Source organism: Phodopus roborovskii, unplaced genomic scaffold (assembly GCF_943737965.1).
Source record: "Phodopus roborovskii unplaced genomic scaffold, PHOROB, whole genome shotgun sequence".
NCBI classification, from domain to species: Eukaryota; Metazoa; Chordata; class Mammalia; order Rodentia; family Cricetidae; genus Phodopus; species Phodopus roborovskii.
Window position 1 is genome coordinate 11,610,707 of NW_026125281.1, and position 27,225 is coordinate 11,637,931.

The following is a 27,225-nucleotide window of genomic DNA, read 5'->3' on the forward strand; positions in this document are numbered from 1 at the left end:
CTCTCTCACACTTGAATACACACACAGACACAGATGTAACAAAAGAAACAGTAAACATAGCACTATGAGCGTCAACTTCAAACTCTGAGAAACGGTCCTTGACCCAGCATTTGTTGGGGAAATTGGCTGAACTCTCTTGGCTCAGAGAGTATCTTTAGCTGAAGGAGACAAAGGCATTGGACAATTAAGGCCTCTTTTTAAATCTTCATCAGGGACAAACACAGAACATTAAACTGTACTAGAGAGGGGGATATAAAAGCCTCACTTGAGCAGAAAACGCAGATTGGAAACAAGGTGTGCTACAGGCACTGTGATGTTTGTTAGGAATGATACGGCTAAGATTGGAACCTGCCTCTAAGGAATCCAATTCAGAGAAGTCACAAATGATGACTAACATATGTGTCCAATCATTATCAACTGTTTGATATCTATTATTTATTGGCTAGCCCACTTTCCCTAGGCTCCAGGAACACAAAATGTAGTATCTATCATTTGTAAGAGTGCAGCCAAGTGCAGCAGCTATGCAAACAACTCTGTGATAATTTGTAGTAAAAATATGACTGTCAGTGACCACAGAACATAAGTGAAATACTTCACAAAATCTGGGCCATGCTCATGTATGCGCGATGATGTTTTTCTATTGCTTTGAACTCTTTAGGTTGACAACCGGGAGTTAACACAGAAGCTATGCACTCTACTTTGAAGGGATAAAGTGGGTTTCTCTGAGGTCCTAAACACCATAATGCTGTTCTGGAGAATCTGCCTAGCATGCAGAAGGCTGGCTCAATCCCAGCACTAGCCAAAAAAAAAAAAAAAAAAAAAAAAAAAAAAGTGTGTGTGTAAAATAAATTAAGTTGGTTGTAGTCAATATTTCTAAATTGGGGAGTTTTCCAAAGACAGCGGCTGACACCCCCATTGTAAATCATACATTATTATATTAATTCACCCACTTAGTACCTGAATTTTGGAGTACTTTACATAGAAAAGAAAGTGGTAGGCCTATCCTGTTTGCTGCATGGTGGATCCCTGAGTTCAAGGCCAGCCTCGCCTACAACCTGGTCTAGGACAGCCAGGACTGTTACACACAGAAACCCTGTATAAAACAAACAAACAAAACAACAACAACAGCAAAAAAACAGGTTTCTGAATGAGGACATTGGGTGAAACAGTTGTGTAAAGCCAGACTGAGACTGAGTTTTGACATAGGAAAAGAGAAGTTTACAAAGTTTTTGAAAACAGAATTAAATCCATTTTAACTTTTTTTATTTTGGAAATTAGCTTTTTCCTGTTGCCTGTGTGGAGAATGCTTTGAAACAATGGACAACCAATTATCAATTTTCAACTAGTGTTTTCTTTCTAAGAGATGGATAGACCAGTCCAGGGTTATTTGGAACAAAATGGAATGGAGAACATGAATTCTAATGAATTCTAGAATGTTGTATTATTTATTTATTTTTGAGACAAGTTTTCTCTGTTGCCCTGATTGTCCTAGAACTCACACTGTAGACCAGGCTGGCCTCAGACTCAGAGATCCACCTGCCTCTGCCTCCCAAGGGCTGGGATCAAAGGCGTGTGCCACCATCGCATGGAAAATTCTAGAATTTTAAAGACTGGACCTCATGACCAACCTGTACAACACAGAGAGGAAAACATTAAGTCGGGACGGGGTCGCGGTTGCACACACTCAGGAAGCTGGGCAGACAGCTCACAGATAGTCTGTGTAGCTCAAGTAGGGGAGAGTTCCAGAAGCAAGCAGGTGTGCGCGCCTCAGACTCAACAGCCAGTCAGCGAGGGGAGAGGGCGCGGGGAACCGGGTCTGCAGCTGGAGGGGAGAGGGCGCGGGGAACCGGGTCTGCAGCTGGAGGGGAGAGGGCGCGGGGAACCGGGTCTGCAGCTGGAGGGGAGAGGGCGCGGGGAACCGGGTCTGCAGCTGGAGGGGAGAGGGCGCGGGGAACCGGGTCTGCAGCTGGAGGGGAGAGGGCGCGGGGAACCGGGTCTGCAGCTGGAGGGGAGAGGGGCGGGGAACCGGGTCTGCAGCTGGAGGGCGTCGTAGATTACAGGCGGCAAAGACAAGTGGTTATGGCTGTGGCTCACGCGGGGCGGACTGGGCTACGGAGGAAGGCCTTCCGGGTGGAGGCGCCGCCTGTCGTCCCTGCACTCTGGAGGCCGAGGCGGGAGGATCTCCGTGAGTTCCAGGACAGCTGCGGCTACAGGGGAAGCCGCGCCTCGACACGCACGCACGCACGCACGCGCGCACAGACGCACACACATGCACAAACACGAACGCTCGCGCACACACATGCACAAACACGCACACACGCGCACACACACGTTCACACGCGCACAGACGCACACACATGCACACACACACACCCGCACGCACGCAGTTCACACGCTCACGCGCACACACGCACGTTCACACACATGCACAGACACGCACGCGCACACGCCCGCACGCACGCCCGCAGTTCACACGCACACACGCGCGCGCACGCAGTTCACACGCACACACGCGCACGCCTTGGGAATGGATGCATTTACAAGTGGGGAATTAAGAGGCGAACCCGACACCGGCGGGGACAGTGGGGGCTTCCGTCCTGTCGGGGCTGAGGGAACCGTGAGGAGCAGCGCCCAGGGCTCGCACACCCAGGACCCGCCGCCCCGCCCACACCCACCTGCGCCGCGGTCTGCACGCGCGGGCCCCTGCGCACGCGCACTCCCCCCACCGACCGTTGGCGGGCGCGCGGGGGCTGCTGGGACCTCAGCCCTCTGTCACCGGGGCAACCAGTTCCCCCTGTACCACTCCCGCGCATCCACTCCCGCAGAGATGCGGCCCCTTTGCTTCTGTCACCGAGTGTCAACGCTGCTGTTGTGACGTCTGTGTTCAGAACGAATGCAGTTCTGCGGGCGGGGGTGTGGAAGAGCACCGGGAAGGTGGGAAGCCTAACTCGGATAGAAGTGAACCGTGCCCACAGAAAAGCTGGCAAACCGCCACTCCTGGCTGTCCCGAAGAGAGCCCCCCAGTGTCCAGCTAGCGTCAGACCCTGTGCTGTAGCAACGCAAGGCAACGCAATATTCTATTCTCGGAATTAAAAAGCGATCTGAGGGCTCGCACGGTATGGGTGGCTCTCGAGTGCACTGTGAAGATGAAAGACAACAAAAGTCATGGGCTGTGTGATGCCTTTATATGAAATATCCAGGGTGGGCAAACGTACTTAAATTTGTGATTACCTAAAACTTGGCAAGGGAGCGGAAGGTGACTGATACTGGGTAGGGGATTTTTTCCCCCTAAAATTGCGGTAAAGTACACATAACAAAATGTACCATTTTAGACATTCTCAAGTGGAAGTACACTGCCTCGAAACTTTTTCATCTTCCCCAGACTCCATACGCTAAAGATTTCCCAAGTGTCTGGCAGTAACTATTCTGTTTTCTTCTTGAAATTGGCTACTCCAGAACTCAAACATAGAATCTGACAGCATTTGATGCCTTGTGCCTCTTATTCTACTTCATAAAATGTCCTAAAGTCTCATCCATGCTGTAGTGTTAGAACTGTCTTTGTAATACTCCACTAAGTGGATTGCATATTGTTCATTGTTTCTTTTCTTAGTGTTGGGGACTGACACTGAACAAGACTCCAAAATCCCCCCGGGTTGTTTGTGAAATGTTGGGAGATTTACTAAAGATGACCAAAATAATTGCTGCACAATTCTGAATATAATTAAGTCTGTCAATTGCTGATTTTGAGGCACGGTCTCCACTCCAATCCAGGATGGCTTTACACTTACTTTGTAACCCAGGCTGGCCCTGAACTCACTTTGTAGCATAGACAAGCTTTGAACTCACAGTTTTGCCCCCAGCTTCCAAGTGTAAGGCTTATAGGTACATTTCACTATATCTGGCTAAGAGTGCATTTTTAAATGGATGAGCTGTATAGTATGAGAATTAAAGATCATCACAACTTTTACCAAACAGCAAAGCCACTAAAAATGATGCTGGCTCTAGTGTACTTGCTTGGCATGGCAAACCTCCTTCATCTCCAGGTTTCAATCAGGAGGATACCACTACATAGCCCTCATAATTCACGTCACAGTTCATGTCACATGTACCAGCACCTCCACTTCGGATGTTTTGTGTTGACTCTCAGGGTTGTTTTGCTAACTTGGTGGCTGTGAACATGACAGTACAGACACCTCTTTTGACATACTGATTCCAAATTTGGGGGACGGTTTTCTTCATGTAAGTGAAAAGAAAGCAATGGAAGGCAGCGAGTCCAGTGCAGTCTTATGCTGCTGGGTCACATGGGTGACGCCAGGCTCTTATCCCCACTTTCACGTCACTGGTAGGAAGAACACCGCTGTAAAAAGGGGCAAATGGTATTTCTACATCATTTTCTATTTTTCCCCCCGAGACAGGGTTTCTCTGTAGCTTTGGAGGCTGTCCTGGCACTCGCCCTGTAGACCAGGATGGCATCAAACTCACAGAGATCCCCCTGCCTCTGCCTCCCAAGTGCTGGGATTAAAGGCGTGGGCCACCACTGCCCAGCTCATTTTGTATTCTTACGGCCCCTCTGGAAGGGCCTGTGTAATGATTAAACCCTGTCTCAAAAAATGCTCGATTTTGCTCTGTTTGAGGGACGGTCCGTCCTGGTGGAGCAGGCGCTGGCTGCAAAGGCACAAAGCAGTTGGTTACGCTGGGTCTTCCGTCAGGCATGGGAGACGCATGGTGGCATCTCATATGCTTTGTCCTTTTGTCCAGACCAGACAGACAGCTCACTAGGTGTTGCTCTTCAGAGTGGGTCTTTCCTCTTCAGTTAAACATCTCTGGACCAATTCTCACAGACCCACCCTGACTCACGTTTCCCGGTGATTACAGATCCCATCAACGTAACCATCAGCCAAGATTATTTGGGGGCTCTTTACTACAGTCTTCAGCCACATAACCTCCCCGTCTTGTATCTGTCTTCTCTATTCTTACATGTTACCCATCCCCCCTTCTACTTAGTAACTTTCCATAGATTTAACAATCTCTAGCATTTGTGGACCCTAACAGCATCCTAACTTTCCCTTCCCAGCTGTCTTACCTATCTGGAGGTCCCCCTCCCAATTAAATATTTAACCTTTGTTCTTATCCACCCCACTTCTCTTCCACTCGTAATCTTATTAGCTGACGTCTTGAGTCTACTCCTTACCATCCTTGCTGTCTGTCCTCCAAGTTACTGGAGTCAAGGGGCCGAGCTATTCATTGACTAGTGTGACATTGTACATTGGGAATAAAGATCAGGTGTAACTGCTCTTCCAGTTAATATACTACTCAGGGTAATATAGAACGTACAGCATGTGCTTTGAGCTCCTAGACTAAGGAATTACTTTCTGAACCCAGTTCTACCATATTTTATCCCTGCCTGACCATCAACCCGGGGGCTGGAGAGATGGCTCAGTAGTTAAGAGTGCTTACCGCTGTTGCAGAGGACCCAGGCTTGGTTTGTAGCACCCATATGATGACCTACAGCTGTGACTCCAGCTCCATAGGCTCTGATGCCCTCCTCTAGCCTCTTCAGGCTACTGCACATACGTGGTGCACACACACTCACTTAGGCTCTCCCTCCCTCCCTTACACACACACACACACAGCTTATGGAATCTAGTGAGTTAGAGGAAATCCCAGAGAACTCAAAATACAATTTAAAGTATGTTCAAATACACAAATATCTGAATCAAATAAGGAAGATAATAAGGAATATGAATGAGGAATTAAAGAAACTTATCCGAAATGCTGGAAACAAAAAAAAAAAGAAACCAATCCAAATAAACATTTATGTGGAAAGTCTTGCCAATACAGTAGAGCAAGGGGAGGAAGGATATCTGAGCTTTGTGGAGACAAGATGGAAGAATTGGAACAGTCCAACAAGGACAAAGATGAAATAAAGGGTACCAGTGGGAATTGCAAGACACGGCATTCTGGAAGACCAAATCTATGGTTATAGGCATAAAAAAGAAGCACCTCAGTCTGAAGGCACAAAAAGCATTTTTTCTTTTTTTTTTTCCCCAGAGACACACAAAAAAAAACATTAAAAACAAAAACAATCAAATAAAAAACACAAAACAAAATAAAATAGCCCAGCTTTAGGAAAACACCAGTCCCAATACAGGAGACACTTAGGACCAAAATAATAGCACACAAAACCTCCCCTAGTCATATTTAAATGAAAACACTGAATGAAAAGAACAAACATAAAAAATTTACCAAGAAATGCCAAGCCTATAACATATAAAGATAGGCCCATCAGAATAATAGCAGACAATTCACAAGTGAACTTTAAAAACCAGGGGGGCCTGGACAGACAGACACATTTAAAGTTCTGGAAGACAACTGCCACCCAGATTGCTGCGCTGTGTGGGCCCCTGGGCCTCATGCATTTGGATACGTGGTCTCCATCCGGTGGTGTTGTATGGTGAGGTTGTGGGATGCTGAGGATGCTTAGCCCTGCTGCAGGAAGTACGTCACTGGGTCCACTGGCAGTTCGCCCTCTACTTTCTGTGAATAGTCGTAGATGTGCACAGCCAGCTTCCGGCTCCTACTTCCCTGCCTCCCCCACCATTAATGACCCTCCCTCGGGAATGGGAAGTGGGAAGCCAACATCAATCTTCCTCGACGAAGTGGCCTTTGGTCAGGGTGCTCTACTACAGAAACAGAGAAACAGCAAAGTTGTCACTCATTACTGAAGAGAAAACAAACACTTTCCCAGGATAAGAACAGGCTCAGCGGAAAATACACGAAGAGATCTTTCTGACCAAAGGGAAAAACAAATCCACCTCCACAGCCACAGGAAAGGTGAGCCATGTTAAGACAATAAGTAAGAGAAGAGGAGAAACATCAAACACCGTAAATCGACGATGTTAGGGACCAATACACGGCTTTTAATAGTCATTCTGAAGAGTAACAGTCAGGAACAAAAGACACCAAGCAATGGGATCAAAAGGCAGAGATTATATATTTGTTGTATTAACTGGACCCGGGGGGTTAAAAAAAGACATGAAGTTGGAGAGGAACATGTGTGTTGTGGGCAAGTCTGGGATTGGGGGATGCCAGAGTGACGTATGTATTCATGTATGAAATTCTCAGTAACAAATATAATTTTTTAAAAATCCAGGTAACTGGTGAAATCATCTAGCCACTGTACCATCCATGAAAATGTAGCTCAGATTCTTTTTCTTCTGGACTTGTGATAATGTTCCCAATTAAGAGAGAGGGCTCAGGGGTTAAGAGCATTTGGTGCTCTTCCAGAGGACCAGGGTTTGGCTTCCTGCATCTGTGTCAGGCAGTTCACAAGCACCTGTATCTCCAGTCTCAGGCAACCTGACTCCTCTTCTGGGGTCTGAATAAGACATGCATACATGTGACATACATATATTCAGTCATATGTATGTATATATACTTACAAAAAATCTTTAAAATCAATAAGCAAGTGTTAGTGATCAACACCAATAGATCACTAATAAAGTAAACCAATGTGTGAATGCGTGTATACATACATGTTGGGAACTTCGGGGATATTAGGCAGGCACTCTACACTGAGCCATGCCCCCAGATCATACGCTGTAACTAACAAAACCTATGACTACATTTACTGTGTATGTGTGTATTCATGCCAGAGCCCATGTGGACGCCACAGGACGACTAGGCAGTCCTGTTTCCTTTCGCCATGTAGGTCCTGGGCATCAAACTCAGCTCATGAGACTTGGTGGCTAGTGTTACTATTGCTGAATCATCTTGCCGGGCCATAAGCTGTCACGATTGAATGACTCTTTGCTGCCATTGGATCACAGAAAAACCTAACAGTAAGGCTGTATTTCCTATCTAAAAAGAACTGAAAACACCCAAAAGTGATTCCAACTGGCCACATGCATGGTCTGGTAGAACTTTATTTCAACCTTCTGCATTCCATGAGTTACCTTATTAAAGCAGAAAAACATCTAAATTGTGACAACTCTTGGTAGATGTTCCCATAAATATTTAACCAAAACTAAAATAGAAATATCTAATACCTGTCTTTATTAATAAACTCGAAGTATAGTGGATGTGAGAAACACTGAACCTATGAGATACATCCCAAAAAAGAGAATTTAAGATAAAAATTTACAACCAGGCGTTGGTGGCACACACCTTTAGTCACAGCACTCAGGAGGCAAAGGCAGGCAGGTCTCTGTGAGTCTGAGGCTAGCCTGGTCTACACAGCTAGATCCAGGACAGGCTCCAAAGCAATACCCTGTCTCAAAAAAAAAATTTAGATGTCGCTTTTGAATTCAGACAGGATTTAAAAATTTTTTAATTTATTTCTTAAAATTTCATTTTACATTCCAACCACAGATCTCCCTCCCATACCCCCCCCCCCCAACCACGCTCCATTCACTTCTCCCAAAGGGAAAGGGCTTCCATGAGTAATCAAAAAGTTACAGACAGGATTTATAAAACCATCAAATGTGTCTATTTCTCCTTGTGGGCAGGGCCAAAGAGTGATTTAGACATTGTCCAGGGACCCTGTTTTGACACATGGGATTATTTCGGCAGAATGGTTGCCTCTCAGTACCTTGGCTTTTTGGCATACTGTTGATTTCAGTCATTCTCCACTGCTGGGGCTTTGGTTAAATTTTCAAAAATTGTATTTGAAGGCAATGTAGCATTTTTCCTTTCTTGGTCCATTTACTTGTGAAAACTTGAATGTTAAAGAATCGAAAATGTCTTTAGAAATTAAATTTGCATATGGAGGATGCACATGGTGAGGACAACTTATGGAAGACTGTTCTCTCCCAATGTGTGGGCCTCAGTGACTGAACTCAGGTCGTCAGCCACGGTGGCAAGTGTTATTACTGCCCAGCTATCTTGCCCACCCTGAAAAATTATTTGTGTATAGGCCTGTTTATCCACTAAGGAATGTGTTTAAAAGACTGCAAATGAATCATATTAATTTGCCATGGAACAAAAAAAAAAAAAAAAAGTGTGACATGAGATAAATCTCCAACTGGAATTCTACCAATGAAGTTTAGAACAATTTTTCTTATATAAGTTTAATAAATACAGAAAGTGAAAAAGAACCCAGGTGTTCTGTAAAAACTTAAAGATTTGTTTTCATTTTGGGTTTCGTGTGTGTGTGTGTGTGTGTGTGTGTGTGTGTGTGTGTGTGTGTACCACATTCATGCCTGGTGCCCGAGGAGAACAGGAAAAAGGTGGCTGCAGTCTCTAGACCTGGAGCTATGGCTATTGTGAGTACTGGGTACGGGGAACCAAACCCAGGACCAAGCAGGAAGAAGGCCAAGTGCTCTTAACGTGCACTCTGCAGCTCTGTCCCCGTATTCTTACACATCTGCTGGATGTTACTACCCATTCTGCCACTGATTTCTTTTACACTCCCTTACTTAGTTCATGGTCTCAGACCGTCAGAGCTCATGACACAGCATTATATTACTGTGCTCTCAATGGCTGTGTTCCCACAAAACTCTGGGTGCAACATAATCCCTAGGAAAATACTGGAGGAGGAACCTGGGAAAGGAAAGGGAATTGCCCCTCCGGAAACTAAAAGCTTCTTCTACTCCATCAAGCTCCAGCAGAAAGACCCCAGCCTCCACCATCAACAAACCGTTACTGCCCCAAGGAGAAAGAGCTGCAACAAGGAAGTTAAAAATTACCTTTAGAGGCCCAACCATAAAAAAAGAAGAAAAAAAAGAAAAAAGCCTCACTTTAACAAGCCATAATTAACAAGCCATAATCCCTGGTCTAGGAGACTGAGCTGAAAGGGTCCTGAGTTTGAGTCCAGGATGGGTTACATCCCTAAAAACTAACAAACAGGCAAGCGGAGCTGACCTTTGTCTTCATCTAGACCTTTGGTTATTTTGGTAGTTAGCATGAAATAGTTGACCGTTCAAAAGGCAGACAATTTAGTAGAAGACTTATAGTATGGGAGAAAAGATAAACTTAGAACTTTGTTTCTGGACCCATATATATATCTCAGTATAAAATAACCTGGTGATTCATGTCTACCCAAAAAAAAATCTAAGTTTTATACCTTTTCTTTCACACACACACCACACTTTAGTGGTGATTACCGTAACCATTACTAATTTTAATTTCAAATAAAAACAGGGATTAGATGTTCATCAATAATCTCTGACAATTTTATTACATTATATAGATCTGTATTTCTTGTGATCCAAGAAATATCAAAAAATCTAAAAATTTGTTCTTAAAAATACAATATTGCACTTTGATTTTTGGCAATTTAATTGAAGGATATCTGAGTAAAAAAATCATACATGTACAATTTTTGTCTTGATTTATAATCAACAGAAAGCTGTATTAAAGCAGAGCTTACAGAAGTGCCCCCAATCAAATATGTACAGTGCAGAGGGAGCATTCCACCTGTAGGGAAGATCCAGTGTCCTGCATGTAACCCCTCCTGAGCCACGCACTGCCCTATCCCCACTCTGCCAAAGGGGGTTGATGAGAAATCTTTGTCATCTTTGTCATCTTTGTCACAAGGAAGTTTGTTCTTAGAGCAGCTCATGATACTGTTCTCTGAAGGACTGTCCTCCAGAACTGGGGTCCCAAGCTAAGCACCCCCTTTTAAATATATTCTCTGCATCTAACATCTTTTGCCATTACAAATGTAGATATTAGCTGACATATAATTTTACGGTCAGTTTTCTGTACTATTCCTAAGATGCATAAGGGTCCCAGAGGCAAGTGTGTCCCTCAGACAGTGGAAATACTCTTATTCGAGTTCATGAGGCTTTGCACATGTCTGATCCCTGTCACTTCTGAAGGAATACTGAACACGAATCTCCTAAATTACGGTTACCTTTTGTTACAGTGCAGCAGGTGACACATGTTTACACTGACCCAGATTTACTATTGTATTTTCTAATTCATAATTAGGTAAACATTATAGAAAGTGACTTTCTTCCCGTCACTTAAAAAACTTGATTGATTAGGAAGGCAGTTCTGAAATAGCCATTTGCAAAAACAGACACCAAGGTTTAGGCCCACTCAACAGTCTACTAACCCTTCAGAGTAAAAAGGAACATAAATAGAAAACATCTATAATATAAATATATGACAGAGACATATTTTTGGCACCACTAAAAGACATCTGGTGACATTTCACTTATTCTCAGCTCCTTGGGAACTCTGAACATGTCTAGCCATTAACTATTTTCTTTTCCTCAAGAGGAAAACTGGCGCATGGAAGAGAATGGAGTATTTCAAAAGCAAAGGATTGCTTTTGTTTTCTTCTAGGGGCTGCAAGTGAGTAGCTAGCTGTTCATGTCCACGAGCAGCTAGGGTGTTTAACCTGCCTTTGCATTTGACTTCCACCAAGAAGCAAATTTCAAACGGTGACTTTTCATGGGAAGATAGTTCCATCTTAAACCACCATGTACCATTTGCATAGTTCTGCTATGATAAAAGTCATAGAATTATAAAGACATTAATGCATCTTACCTTAGCTGTAACAGACTATTAAAAACAGTCTATCCTGGATGTGTTAGTGTAAACTTAACAGGGAAAAAAACAGTCCATAGCAAAAAGTTATCTTTAAAAATAGGTTAATGCTAAGAATAGCTTTAAATTTTTGTTTAAAAATAAGCTTAATAAACAAGAATACAAATTTCAGTTCAAAACTCGGCTCTTTTGAAATGCCCTATTTCTTGCTTACAGCAGAAAATACGTGTTTCATAGTTTTCAACATTACATGAAAAAATGAGGCACTGTTATACATGGTTGAGTATATCCACACAAATCGGCGTTTCCATCTCCTCTGCAGGCTTGAATTTGCCCAAAGATTTCTGAGCATCAAACTGTTCACAAAAACAAGTCTTCTGAAGGAGGGGCATAAGAAAAGCCAACAAACGCATCATCTGCCTCCAGAACACTGGCATTCACTATGGAATAGTCAGAAGACACACACACAGAATAGGGAACCGCTTCTTCCGTGAAGACTGCGTCGAAGTTCCTGATGTCATCCGGTCCGGACTAAAACAACAGCACAAGCACAGGATCATTTACCTTCGCTTTTCTGTCCCCAATTCAGTTCATTAAAATGTCTGTATGACTGTGTGTTTTCCCTGGCAAGTTTTGATTTCCCTACTTTATTATTCTGCTCCCTGTGCGCAATACTTTTATTAAGGTGTAATTTGTCTATTTTAACATGTTAAAACTTACTGTTGCCGGGCAGTGGTGGCTCATGCCTTTAATCCCAGCACTCGGGAGGCAGAGGCAGGCAGATTTCTGTGAGTTCGAAACCAGCCTGGTCTATAAGAGCTAGTTCTGTGGCTCCAAAGCCACAGAGAAACCTTGTCTCGAAAAACCAAACCAAACCAAACCAAAACCAACCCAACTCACTGTTAAAAGTAGACAGAGTAGCGATAAGGTTAAGAAAGGCCTGCATAGAAGGGTTGCATATGCATGCATACACACACACACACACACACACACACACACACACACACACACCCTAGAAAATCATTATTGTCACTGGAATGTTAGTTGGTATGCACAGAAATAATAATGGCTACCTTAGTTTCTATCTCTTTTATTGAGATCATTCTTTTGACATTTGCAAAGAAGCATTTCATAATTACTATGCAGGAAGATACTTAATTTAATCTAACTGTGATTTTTATTGGCCACTTTTAAGTTGCTGTTCTTTTTTTTTTTGGAGGAAGATTAGGCAAATCCTCTACCCCTGAGCTAGAAGCCTCTTGGAGACAGACTGCACAAATACTTAGCAACCGTCTCCTTTTCATTCAGGTTAGCATTGGGACTTATTTTCAAACGTCACAGTTCTCTGTTTCACTGTTTCAGGAAAATACAGACTTACCACATTAGGATTAAATGGTGGCGGGATCTTTTTTTGTACGAGGTCAGTCCAGCTGAGTGATTCAAAAAAAGGATGATTCTGGATTTCAAGCTAGAAAATTAAAAACAAGTTAGTGATGAGACAAAGTCAAGTACTTGAAGATGAAGAATGGTACAGGGGTTAACTGTTTCCATTTGGCCACTCGGCTTTTTTAACGGGATATTTATGTCACTCCTGGTCACACCCTGGAAAGACTAACTTAGAATCAGCTGCTTGTGTTTAAGCAATGTGCCTTCCACAGGCATTTCCCCTCAGGTAAAACAGATCCAGCCGTTCTGTGCTACATATTTCAGGGGCTCCAAACGACGGGCATAAAAATGTAGGAATGGCAGAATGGAAAGAACAAACCGTTAAGCAGGAATAAATAGCTAGGATCTGAAAACACGTAAGAAGCCCATACAGTCTCAGCAGTGGGAAGAAGGGAAAGCCCCACAAACAGACCCCACATCAGCACACTCTAGCTCTTCACTGTCAGGGCTCAGCAGGACGCTACCACACAGTTTGGTGGGTTAAAAAGAAAGATTTCTTAAAGCAATGTCTGAAGTAGGCAATTAAAAAAATATATTTAGTTTCTTTAGCATGTGTGTTTGTATGCGCGAGCACACGTCCACAGAGTCAGAAGAGGTATCAGAAGCTGGCGTTACAGGTGTTATGAGCCTCCCAGGATGTGTGCTGGGAGTCAAAGTCTGTTCCTCCTGTCATTATTGCCCTTTCTGCTGCTACTCACAGTGACAAAGTCAGCTTCTATTCCTTAAAACACACACACACACACACACACACACACACACACACACACACACAGAAAATGCTGCCTGACTACTGAGATCTGGAAGGTACATAACAATCAACCAGACAATAAAGAATGTTCCTGACAAACACGAAGACCCTAGAGAGGTTGTTTGGTCACACAAGTGAGAGAGTCCAGTAGCACAGAGAAGGAATATTCTCATTCATGTTTATATCCACCCCCACCCACCACATACATACATACATACATACATACATACATACATGGTAAAATGTGGAATTTGGTAGGAAAGAGAAGGGAGTGTTTCTCAGACTCTAGCCACAATAATCAAATGGAAAACGGAGACATTTAATTTGAACAGGATCACAGAGTATCATCAAGATTTCAATGTTTAAAACCATGAGATTTAATATGAAACTTCTATTTTAGAGGCTTTTTGTGTAGATGAAATGTGTCAGGCAAGCCGGAGGGAATGCCAGGTGTTTTCTATCACTCTCCACTTTAACCTTAGACAGTTTTTTTTTTTTTTTTTTTTTTTTTTTTCATCGAATCTGGTGCTGATTCAACTAGACAGACTGCTTAGTTCCTAAGTCCCTTTGTTCTCACCTCTCCAGTTCGGAGGTTACAGAGCATGCGCTCTGCGCAGCCTTTCACATGGGCCCTGGGACCTCCGAGCCCACAACTTCAATTTAGAACATGCTCTGACCCAGGTACTCAAGAAACTCAGGTGGGTATGAAGAAAGCAGACACCGCGTAAGTTTGCAGTTTGCAAGAAATGAAAGTAAGCAAAGCCACCACACCAAGAAGAGGTTTGAGGACAACCACAGGGCCCTACACACCTCATGGGTTGAGGGAGATCCTCAACAGTTTGCACCGCAGCGCAGCGTAAGAAGGGCCCAAAATCCAGAAGGATAAGCCAAGAAGTGAGTTCCAGTAGAAGCCTAGAAACTTAACTGGCGATAAGAGAGAGCTGAGGAGCGCAAGCGTTACGTTTAATCACCAGCTGGAAGTAAGGGAAACCAAAGGGAGAAGGGGTTTGTAGCAAGGCACACACAGGTCCCTGGCAAGGGACTAGGGTCCAGGACACAGGGGCAGATAGCCCTTTTCCACGGCAACAGGAAGATGAGACAAGTGAGGCTCAGGCTAAGATCACAGGACACACCAGGTAGTAGCTACATCCCAGGAAAGCAGAAGGCAGCAAGAGGTGGGCGGGGCCGATACAAACATCCCCAAAAGCTTAAAGAAAAAGGAACGTTTACTTTTTTGGGGGGGGGGATGTTTTGTTTTTGTGGTGCTGGGGATCAAAGCCATGACCCCATTACATACTAAGCATGCTATTCCACTATGGTCTATCTTTAGCAGGTTTCTACTGCAGCCATATTCGTTAACAGGAGGGTCTGGCCGCTCTTACATGTTCTTAGTAAAGAAAAGTGTTTAGTACGTGTAGCTGTCAGGACAGGGACTGGAGGGTTGTCTCCAATGACAGAAAGCTGAGCACCAGTACATTATCTGAATCCCACAGAAGCTCAAGCAAAGGCACAAGCCACCGGGGCCTGGAAGCCGAGAAGGTTTGGGATGGAGAGCAGGCACTAGGAACTGAATAGAGAGATGGAAACACGACCAGCAGTGATGATTGTAGGGGAGGCTTGTGGCCGCCACACTACACGCTTGCACTGCCCAACCTGACACTTCCTTCAGCACTGTTCAGCAGCCCAGCACAGGACAGCTGGGCTTACCCAGTGTTGCAGTTCTGACAGCGAACTCAACGAGAGGATGGAGGAGGCATGAACATCAATGGGAAACAATGGCAGAGCTGCCCACTGAAACGCAAGGGAGATTTCGAGGGCAGCAGCAGACGCATCTGCCATCCGCACAGTTCGAGTTGAAGGTTGCAAGCAGTCTCCCAAGAATTTCTGGAAACGGAACTGAAAAGTTCATGCTTCTCACTGGTTGGTGAATTTGCTGAGCGTTAACATAATACTGATAACATTAGCAAACTGAGTCCTCTGGCCTGAAACAATGGGAGGATTTCGTAATTATCTCAAAGGGGGGGGGGGGGATGCCAGCAAATCCTCATTCAAGGTTATTTTAAAGCAAAAGGCATACCTTACACAGAAAAGTGGTGCTTAAAAAAATGCTTTAAAGCTGGGTGTGAATGGTGACACACGCACTTAACACCGATGCTAGATGCTAGGGGGACACAAGCAAGTGTGTCTTTCCGAGTTCAAGTGCAGCCAAGGTCGCATGCACACAGTGAGACCCGGTCACACAAGTAACTCCCAAAATGTATTATTATTACTTTTCGTGTCCAGGTGTTTGGCCTGCATGTATGTCTGTGCACCGCATGTGTGCAGGCCTCTTGGAGGCCAGAAAGGGCACCGGCGGCCTGGCACTGGAGTTACAGATGGTTATGACCCTGCCATGTGGCTGCTGGGGACCAAACCAAAGCCTTCTGGAAAAGCAACCACTTATTGCTACAGCCCTTCTAATGTTCTTAATAAAGAAAATACTTTAAACATTTACACAGCCTTAAACCCCAACAGAAGCTTATGAGTTGGGTAACGTGCGTTGTAAGTTCAGGGAAACGTCTACATTATTTATCAACAAAAATTTGAATTTCTAAGGTTGGGTGTGGTAGCACAACCCTATAATCCCAGCACCGGGGAGGCAGAGGCAGGTGGACTGCTGCTAGCTGGAGCTTAGCAACATCAAAGTACAAATAAAATAAAATAAAATAAAATAAAATAAAATAAATAAATAAAACTTCTGGGCAGGGCAGGCATTTCTAATCCCACCACTCTGGGTGTGTGTGTGTGTGTGTGTGTGTGTGTGTGTGTATGTGTGTGTGTGTGGCAGGGATATTAGAGCCTAAGCTAAGGAGTAAAACTTTCTTCCTAAACAAAACCAAATTAAACAGACAAAAATATCAAAGTGGTTAAGAAAAACACGATCGGACACCTCATAAAAAGAGGAGGGAAGAATAAACTGCCACAAATGAAAGTCAACAAGTAGCACCATACAAACCTGGATACTGGGTGTCCAGCAAACGGTTACTGAGATCAAGTGAAAGCAGAACTAACTTAAATTAGTACACAAACACTCCTGGAAACTCAACTCTGTAGTAACAAGTATTTCACTAAACAGCAAGTAAGTAAGGGTTTATCCCACAGTTTAAGGAAGTTTAACAGCTGGGACTCAGAGAGACGATACGTACAAAGTCTTCTTTGGCTCCAAGTCGGTTCTGCCTGTTTTTTTCTAGGAGTTCTTCCAGAATGGACCACGCCGTGAGGCTCACCCCTGGCCTCAAGTTTAGGGGCTTATGAAGAATATTGTCATACATTTCAGCAATATCCCGGCAGTAAAAGGGAGGCTGGGGAAGAAAAAAGCAAAACAAAGCAAGAGAGGTTGTTAGTGAATTCAGTGCAAATGTTTTGAAGCGTGTTGGACTGCCCAGTGAGGTGACACATCTTGAATCGAAGCACTTGGAAGGCAGAGGCGGGCGGATCTTGGTGGGTTTTAGCAAGGTCTACGTAGGCAATTGTAGCCCAGCCAGGACCACTCAAAAAGAAAAGATGTTGGACTTGGCTCTGGTCTTCAGAGAGCAGTTGGGTATGGACAGTTGCAGAGCCTCGTGGCCCTCTTGGGGATGCAGACACAGGTAGGCAGTCTACGGCAGAGATTTTAAAGCCTAATGCACTATCAAGCTTAACACATGCTCACTGAAGAAACAGGGTCAGGTTTTGTCAGTAGCTCTTTGTAGACTGCTTTTAAGTCCCACACTTGTAATGCTGTGTTTTACAGAAAACAATTACTGGACATGTAGTGTGGTGGCTCATACATTTGAATTCTTAGTTAACAGGGAGAAGCACTATTTGAGAAGGATTAGAAGGGTTAGGAGGCGAGGCCTTGTTGGAGGAAGTGTGTCCCTAGGGGTGGGCTTTGAGGTTTTAAGAGCCCATGGCAGACCCAGCGTCTCCTGGCCTGTGGACCAGGGTCTACCCCTCAGCTTCCCCCAGTGCCATCTTCCCCACCATGATGGCGATGGACCAAGCCTCTGAAACTGTCAACAAGTCCCCAGTTAAAGGCTTTCTTTCCTAAGAGTTGCCTTGGTCATCGCGTCTCTTCACAGTCATAGAACAGCGACTAAGACACATAGGTATGACGACAGACAGAGTCACTGGAAATAGACATTCCAGACAGATCAAATATCAAATGATTTAAGAATAAAGTCATCAAAAAAAGTAGGCCCGAACATGGTGTCCCTTCATAAGTGCATGTGATGATTACAGTACTGGGAGAATGCCTTACAGCTAATTATCTAGCTAAAAGTTCTGAAATAAAACTAATATTTAAAGTTAAGAGAGTTTTATAGCCCTGTTGGTTTTCTTTTTTTAATAAGAAAAAATTTATCTTTTAAAATATTACCTTATTTTATACTTCAAAGTCCTTCAGAGAAATACAAAGGATTCTGAAATGTCTAGAAGACAATTAGTGACTAAATGAAGTTAAGGTATTAAGTGGTTACCTGGCATCCATTGTCACTAGCGTTACTTAAAAAGTAGCTTTTAACAAGCCATCTGCAGCCGAGGGAAGGACAGGGTTGTCTATTATTCTTTGGAATCTAAAATATGCTGAATTTCACTGAGCTTCATGTTTGTAGGAGTCTCTCCCTCTATCTCTGTCCCTCTGTCTCTGTCTGTCTGTCTCTCTCTCATTAGCTGATGATGGTGCATTTAGCACCAGCACTGGCTGCCACCTCGACACCTCGGAGGTCAATGCACGGGGCCGTTGTCTACTTAAGAGTTCCACAAAAAGTATCTGGAAAGCAACGCCAAACACTCAAAGACACAAGAAAAGCAAAATTTAGGGGCTGGGGAGACGGCATAGTCACTAAAATGCTTGAGAACATGAGTTCAGATCTTCAGAATCCACACATAAGACTCCAGGAACGCCTGTAACCCCAGTACTGAGAGCGCTGGCCTCGTCTGTCTGTCTGTCTGTCTGTCTGTCTGTCTCTCATACGCACACCACATCAAAGAAAAACAAGTATACTGTTATGAAGATATGTAAACTAAGAAGGCTGCCTAAACAGGTTGCCCTGGGCTGGAGTGATCTCTAAGCGTGGTAATAAAACTTCCATTTAACAAAGAGCACCGGCTTGCCTTAGTCTTACTGAAAACTGGAACTTCACAGGAAGCATAACTTTCTGTCGGTGAATTCTTCAAGCCATGATGGTTTCAGAGAAGGGAAATAGTTGGTATCCCATAAAAACAGAATGAAAGGCAAAAACCCAATGGAAATATGCCAATAATTGAAAACGCTTTATTTCCATGGTCTTGAAATTAGGCGGGTGATGCTTGCTATAAAAAAACTGAAAGAAAACAAGTAAACTCAATGCTATGACTAGGTTCCTATTTCTAAAACTGTCAGAAGGAGAGAGATGACTAAAGTAACACAGAAACAGTATACTGGTGCTTTAAAGTAATAAAATCTGCTGGGAGGTGGTGGTGCACATCTTTAATCTCAGCACTCAGGAGGCAGAGGCAGGTGATCTCTGTGAGTTCAAGGCCAGCCTGGACTACTGAGTGAGTTCCAGGACAGCCAGGGCTGTTACACAGAGGAACCCTGTCTTGAAACTCCCCCCCCCCCCCAAAAAAAAGAAAGTTTTCCTCCACGTGCATATTCCTAGTCTGGTTTTGGGCTCATTTACCAATGCTTTGTTGGTACCGTCTCATCTAAGCATCTTTGAGATTACCGCTCAGTAGAGTATCACTAGTGCCCTGGAATAACAATGACGAGGAACACATACCAGCCCGTACAGCATCTCATAGAGAACAGCGCCCAGGCACCACCAGTCCACAGTGTTGTCGTAGGGCTGTTTCCTGATCACTTCAGGTGCAAGGTACTATAAAAAAGAAAGAAAACGGTACAGCAACTCAGTGAATGAAAGAACTCAAACTGTTACACTAGAATTTGAGAAGGAAACCATGAGGATCAGGACTTGGAGGTCAGCCTGGGCTAAATAAGACCCTGTCTCATGTTTCTACTTAAAGAGCTCAACTGTGCATTGCTGATCTGTGCTTAAGGTCTCAGGGCATCGCTGCAGTGGGCTTTGAACCCTTGAGCTCAGAGGAGCCCCCTGCCACACCATGCTCGGGTTAACCACAAATTTTCTTAATTTGGCAATTTCCTACTTTTCCCCCTTCATGCTGAGAATTATTATTAAGAATCTCAGTAGCCAATTCCCAAATTTAGAAAGTGTGTTACTTTAATTTGTAAAAATACAAAACAAAAACCTCATCACAAATTCATGCACGTCAAGTATATTAGTGAAGGGTTATATGACATTTTTGTATGTGTATACATACTTGTATACAGAAAGATTGAAAACAAACTATAAGGATTACTATAAAAAATAACAAACACATTTATTTCTCTTGGGAAATTGATGAGAGAATGGGATGTGTCCTAGTAAATACTTCTTATCTACTGGTTTATTTTCTTATTAAATAAATGACTTTAACATAATATTCCAACCACATATTAAAAATTAACCAAAGCCAATAAAAATCATCACAGTTATAAAATGTTTTTCCATATCTGCTAAGCTAATTTAAAAACTACCTTTAGATTTATTTACTTTTTGTTTTTTGAGACAGGATTTCCCTGTATTACTTTGGAGCCTGTCCTGGAACTTGCTCTGTAGATCAGGCTGGCCTCGAACTCACAGAGATCTATCTGCCTCTGCCTCCTGAGTGCTGGGATCAAAGGTGTGTGCCATCAATGCCCGGCAGGTTTATTTAATTTTTATGTGTTTGACTTTTACCTGCATTAATGTGTACCACATGCATGCAGTGCCTTTAGAAGCCAGTAGAGGGCGTGTGATCCTTTGAAACTGAAGCTAGGGATGGTTGTGAACCACACAGAGCATACTGGGAACTGAACCCCAAGCTTGCACAAGAGCAGCAAGTGCTCTTAATTGCTGAGTTGTATTCCAGCCCTGATACAGCTCATTGTAAACACAGCTGTAATAAGATATTTATATACTGCTCAATAGTCTTTAAAGTGTACAACTCAATGATACAACTACCCCCACAATGAATTTTAGGACATTTTTACTCATTTGAATTCGTTTTAGAAAGATTAGAAATATAATTAAATGTTTAAAGACATTCAAGGCATAGTTTTAATACTAAAAAAAAAAATAAGCATGTTATCTTTGTTAGATCATTCAAAAGGGTCTTGTGGCTTTTCACAACCACAGTGAAAAATGCCCACTATACACTCCAAATCCCCAGAGAGCTGGAAGCTCTAGTAAGTCTATTTTGCATCTTTTGTATATACAGTGTGTGGTTTGTATTATAGTTAATAAATTATATCAATGATCAGACATAGTTCTTACCTCTGGTGTCCCACAAAAGGTTGTGGTGGTATCAGAAATAGCAATCCCTTCTTTGCAAAGCCCGAAATCTGTTAAGACAACATGTCCCTGACAAATACAGGGCAGTGAGATAAAGCAACACATAGACACCAATTAACAAGCTTTACACTGTAACAACTTTTATGGCAGATATCTTGCTTGTCTGAAGGTCAGAGAATGGAGCTTGCCACTAGCTAACCACAGAGGTCTGGAGGTCTAGACAGTGAGTTGGTTGGGCAGAAACAAGATATAAGTAGGGAGAAACAGGAAATCACTGTCTTGTGTGCTAGATGCTAAGGAGGTAAGGCATGCGGTGGCTCACTCATTCTCTCTGACCTCTCAGCATTCACCTCTGTATCTGACTCCAGGTTTTTACTCCTTAGAACAATTAAGAACTCCATTTACACTTTATGTGTGCCTGGGTGAGTCTGTGCATACCACATGAAGGCCAGTGCTGACCACTAGAAGGCATCAGACCTTCAGTAGCTATGGAGATAGATACAGGGGGTTGTGGACCACCGGATGTGGATGCTGGGAACCAAGCCTGGGTCCTCTGTAAGACTAGCAAGTGCTCTTAACACTGAGCCATCCCTCTAGCCGCTTGACCTTTCAAAAAAAAAAACATTTATTTATTATATTTATTTATTAATTGAGAGAGAGAATGTGCTAGGGAGAAAAAGAGACAGATTAGTGTGTGTGCAAAAGAGAGAGAGAACGAGAGAAATGCATGCCCGTGCAGCCCAGGAGGCGGTTTTAAGGGTCGGTCCTGGAGACGGAACTTGGGTTGTCCCTTACCCACTGTGTAATCTTGCCAGCCCGTTATTTTTAGTTTTTTTTTGAGTTTCATGCAGCCCAGGCTGGCCTTAAGCTTACTATGCAGTGGAGGATGCCCTGAGCTTCCGCCCCTCCTGCCTCTGCCTCCCAAGTGCTGGGATTACAGGCACGTGCAACTGTGCCCATTTTTTTCCCCTCAGGAAGGTCAACCCAAGGCTTTCTGCATGCTAGGCGATCACTCTATCCACTGAGTTATATCCCTGGACCTGAACTAATAATTTTGAAACCTTTTTATTTTAAAGTAACTATAAAAACAAAATTTAAAAACAAAACAAAAAAGAAAAAACCACACACACACACACACCAAAAAAAAAAAAAAAAAAAAAAAAAAAAAAAAAACCAGTATAGAGTGTAACCTCATCCAACATAAACCAAAGCTGACATTCTGTTTCTTTCATGTCAGGCAAGAAGCCATTATTAGTACACAACTGCTGACTGTAACACTGACCTTATTTGGTGTTGCTATTTTAATGTGCACAACCCTGTGTGTGCGTATGTAGCGCGACGCGGTCTATGTGTACTGCTGTAGCTCTCGCTCATCAATCAAGACAGAGAACTACTTCATCCCAAGGGGCCTTCCGAGCTAGTCCTTTATCTTTGTGGGCTCTCTTCTTTCAACACTGTCCCCTTGTAAACACAAACAGGGCTCCCTCTAACCGCATGCCACTTCAAGAATATTACAGAAATGGAGTCACCCAGTGCGGAACCTCTATATGTTTCTCGTGTCAGTTGATGAATAAAACACTGATTGGCCCGTAGCCAGGCAGGGCTACACAAATGAGGGGAATCCTGGGGAGAGGGGCAGAGAGAAGATGCTCTGTAGCTGTTGGGAAGACAGGACACTGGACATTCTCCAGTAAGATAAAACCATGTAGAAATACATAGCTTAGTAGCTAAGGGTTAATAATTAAGAGAGCTAGCCAGTAAGAAGCCTGAGCCATGACAGACACCTCTGTGTGTTCATTTGGGGCTGAGGGGCCAGGTGGGAAAGAAACTCTGTCTACACTCTAGGACATTTTTCCTACCATACATAACAGCAACAACAACAAAACGACAAGTTTTTTTTTTTTTTTTTTTTTTTTTTTTAAGAAGATAACACTTACCATTGAATCCAAGAGAATATTTTCTGGCTTCAAGTCTCTATAGCAAAGTCGAAGAAAAGAAAAATCTGAGTATTGACTGAAATGAAATATTTGAGAGGCATTTCCCCTGTAATGCAAACAACGGATTCACCTGTACACTATTTTGATGGAGTGCAGGTAGCCCAAGGCACTGGCGATCTCAGCAGCGTAGAACCTCGCTCTGTGTTCAGGGAAGGACCGTTCCCTTTGTAAGTGAAAGAACAGCTGTGAAAGCAAAGAACACTGCTGGCGTCAGGGACACGCGGCACCTCACGGGAGGCCCCGCACTGGCACGCTGGGCACAAGATGAAGGTGCACGAAGGCACAGGGCTGCCCTGTCCGCATCGCTCATCTCCAGCCGTTTCTCCTTTACGCAGCTATTGAACTGTGCGTCTCTGATCACCCTCGCCGACTTCTCCGTCTCCCACACACCCCTGTCGGTGCTCGATGTGACTGGCGGCCTCCACACCGTCCCAGATAACCACGTTAGAGAAGCTCATTAAGGAAAACCTACCATTTCTGCGTCGCCATGCAATTAGCACACCAGGCCTCTGTGGATGGCTTAGTGAATCAAAAGCACTACGCTGAGGTCTTTATATACTTGTATTATTTCATCTTCCCTACCGTCTTGAGGCAGGAAATCAATGAGGCAGCTAGCTCTCAGGAAGGCTCATCTGCCCAGCAGCCCATCACTTATCTTTTTGAAACTTCTACTTGGCTCTAATGAAGAGATTAAGTTGTACACAAAAACGCCATACCCCATGTCACGATTGTAAGTATGACTATCAGGGAGGAAAGGCGGCAAGAACAGTAGACAGTAGGAGAGCTGCGACAGTGGTGAGTGCCTGGGTCTGAGGCCTACCGCCTAGGCTGTCAAGTGAGACCCTAAATAAAAAAAAAAAAAACACACACAAGAGCCAGATCTGGTCATGCCCCTAAGGCCGGCACTCAGGAGACCGAGGCAGAGAGACCGCAGCAAGTTTAAGGCCAGCCAGGGTTACACAGGGAGAAAGAAGTCAGGAAGAACTACATACATACCAAGGCCCTGTCAAAAACAACGAAAACAAGACAATGCCCTAAAAGAGAAAAATCAACAACAGAGAATACAGAATGAAACCATACTTCGCCCCTACCCCCTTTCCTGTCTTTGTTTCCAGCCCACCCACTGCCAGCCACATTTATTCCCCTCTACACCCACCAGTGCCTTCTACAGCACATCACCCCGCACCTCCAATTATCCTAGCAAAGCTCATTTGGGAGAAGACAAGCCTGCCTCCTTCCACGTTCGCGGCTCAGGTTTGAAAGCCACTGGGTAGAGAGGATCCAAATGCAAAAAGGCAGCACAAGAAGGCACAGGTGAGGGGGATACTGCCCCTGTCCCCCGAGATGGCCCCCACGAATGTTCCGAAGACAGGGGCAGGGAAGAGCTTTGTGACTGAGATGCCTGCCTTCACTCTGAATGGAACATACTGACACTGACACAGAGTTCCAATTTCCTTTCCGATTGTGACTCATTTTATATTTCACTCTCTTCTTATGTTACCTTTATTCTACAGTTAGAGTACACCGAAAAGGTCTTTCCTGAGATGGGGGGATAGATGATTCCTTTGTAAAGACTTTACGAAAGAGGGGACTATGTGATTAAAATCATCTTCTTTAAAAATATCCCTTCTTGTTGGGCAGTGGGCACACCTTTAGCCCTAGCACTTGGGAGGCAGAGAGGCAGTTAGATCTCTCTGAGTTCTAGACCAATATGGTCTATGAGTGAGTTCGAGGGCAGCCAGGGCTACACAGAGAAACACTGCTTTGAAAAATAACAACAATAAAATCCTTTCTCTGAAACAGATCATGCCAGAATCTTTGACACTCCTTATGTGGCAACTCTGGCTTCACTATGGACAGGGGCCACCTCATCATCAATAATGTGATCTAGAAAATAAGGTGTTGGGCTAGCATTCATAGGCAATGGTTGAAACCGTCATTATCTAAATTACACATCATGTTTTATGCTAACATTTCAGTTTTCATTCCTGTGATACAGCTTTGATGGTACAAACCACACACGGTGCCTGTAGCTTCTTTGTGTCCTGCATGGTATTTGTCTGCTGAATACTGTTTCACTCTACAAAGAGCTGCCAATCAAGTGACGTCAGCTCAAAGTTTATGTGAGAACCTTTTGGATTTCATGCTGTTACTTTCGTTTTCTCTAGCCATTGTCTGTATTAGACAGCGAATTATAAAACTCACCTCCCCTCCATTAACAAAATCCAGAACAAAATAAAGCTTTTCAGTTGTTTGGAAAGAATAGTGCAATCCAACCAAAAACGGATGTTTCACATTTTTCAAGAGCACATTGCGTTCAGCCATAATATGTTTTTGCTGGAAAAAAGGGGAAAATATTGATTTGTATTATATACCAGAAAACAACTGCTAATAAAGACAATTGGTTCCAGGGAAACAAGAGCTACTGTTTTTACCTCTTTTCTGTTGAGAACTATTTTTTTCTGTAACACCTTGACGGCGTAAAATTTTCCATCCAGTTTCCGTTTTGCAAGAAGAACCTGTCAACGATTTATAAAAAAATTGAAGAATTTACAATCTTTGTAGGTAACCCCTTGTCAACACACACTGCTACTTAAAACTTTCTAAAAAGCAAGTCCATACGTGCCTATATTTTGAAGATTGAACACTGCTGAGTTTACGTCTGTAATTCTTTTTCATAGACATTTTAATAAGACAAAAAGGGCACTGATGACTTGAATAGCCAGAAATAATGTATTTGTTACTTAATAAATTGGCAATGAGATTTTTACCGAAACAGTCACTCACACACGCATTTCTCAAGGACTTTCTATAGCGTGTCGGCCTTGGGCCGTGAAGAGTTTGCTTAGAAAAGACTGGGGGAGGGTTACTGAGACTGCTCAGTGGGTAAAGGCTCTGAAGCCTGATCCTAAGTTTGATTCCTGGGATCCATGAGGTCAGAAAGAGCTGACTCCCACAGTTGATTTCTGACTTCTATGCATTTACACTGATACACACAAGTAAATAAATAAATAAAAAGGAAATACTGAAGCTATAAACTTCATGGCTACAAAGAGGAGGAGGAGAAAATGATTTTTTTCCCAGTGAACAAAATGCAGTTATTTTAATGCAGGCTTCTCTTAAACAGGCTCTGAATTTAGAGGAGTTCTTGGAAGAGGCGACATGGACCGTTGTATTTTTGTAACGGTCTGGTTTGTGTGTATGCAGTAGAAAACAAATGATGTTGTATTAGAAAAGGGAGACATATTCAAGGTCATGCTACATGTAACACCTGGTCAAATGATGGACATGTGTATGAAGGTACAGACATGTAGTAGGTTGCAATGTCTAAGTCTGTGTGAGGAAACTTTGTGATGGCTCCAAAGTGATGAAACTGCTTAGAATGCATTTATTCATTTCCATTGAGTGATACATGACCGTTACTGTAAGGTATCTGAGACCATCATAAGTGAAGTTGTACAATTACTAAATGACATGTCCCAAGGCATTCTGAGATGACTTAATACATCAACTAGTGTTGTGACTTACTTCTAGAACCTCCATTTGTCTTCCTGTCCAAATTTACAATCTAAGTCCAAACATGAGAAAATCATCAGAGGGGCTTCCTACAACACACATGATCACCAGACCTCAAGACTGTCAAGGTCATCAAAAGCAAGGGAAGTGTAGAAACTGTGACAGCCAAGAAGGTTCCAAGCAGACATGAAACCCACGGGTCATTGGTAGCTGGATGGGGAAAGAGAAGGTAAAAGCTACAAAATCCCAGTAAATGATGCACGCGTGTTAACATCAACACCAGCAACGGTCTGTCTGTAACACAAGGGGTGTGAGAGGGCATGCTATCAAAAGCTCTCCCCAAAATAAGTCTATTGATTTTAAAATGTTTGGAATTCATAAAGATGGAGTCAAAACACCTTTAGGATGCAATGTCCTCTGCCCAACTGCATTTGTGTTGTTCCTCTACAGCACTGAGCTGAGCAACATCTTCCTCCCTTGATTTCCCCTGCTTTTCTCGGTAACTCCCACCTGTCTGACCCTTCTTTCTCCGACACATTGACAGGCTCATCTCAAACACATCGTAGAGCATACATCAAAGACTACAGCACTCAGGAGGTGCCTATTTCCCTCAACAATGTTTTCTTTCTAT

At 43.5% G+C, this 27,225-nt stretch overlaps 1 protein-coding gene across 1 annotated transcript in view; it reads right to left on the bottom strand.

Annotated features, from left to right (window-relative positions):
- Positions 1 to 10,150: 10,150 nt before the first annotated feature.
- Sgk3 (serum/glucocorticoid regulated kinase family member 3) overlaps positions 10,151 to 27,225 on the bottom strand; it is a 94,949-nt gene continuing 77,874 nt past the window's right edge. The window contains exons 9-17 of the mRNA XM_051197166.1: positions 25,514 to 25,597; positions 25,284 to 25,415; positions 23,149 to 23,261; positions 23,019 to 23,055; positions 21,064 to 21,150; positions 19,471 to 19,566; positions 16,876 to 17,031; positions 12,875 to 12,964; positions 10,151 to 12,027 (exon numbers count right to left, since the gene is read on the bottom strand). Of these exons, the coding sequence (XP_051053123.1) occupies positions 11,857 to 12,027; positions 12,875 to 12,964; positions 16,876 to 17,031; positions 19,471 to 19,566; positions 21,064 to 21,150; positions 23,019 to 23,055; positions 23,149 to 23,261; positions 25,284 to 25,415; positions 25,514 to 25,597 (966 nt within the window). The 3' untranslated portion in view covers positions 10,151 to 11,856. The remainder of the gene's footprint in view (positions 12,028 to 12,874; positions 12,965 to 16,875; positions 17,032 to 19,470; positions 19,567 to 21,063; positions 21,151 to 23,018; positions 23,056 to 23,148; positions 23,262 to 25,283; positions 25,416 to 25,513; positions 25,598 to 27,225) is intronic.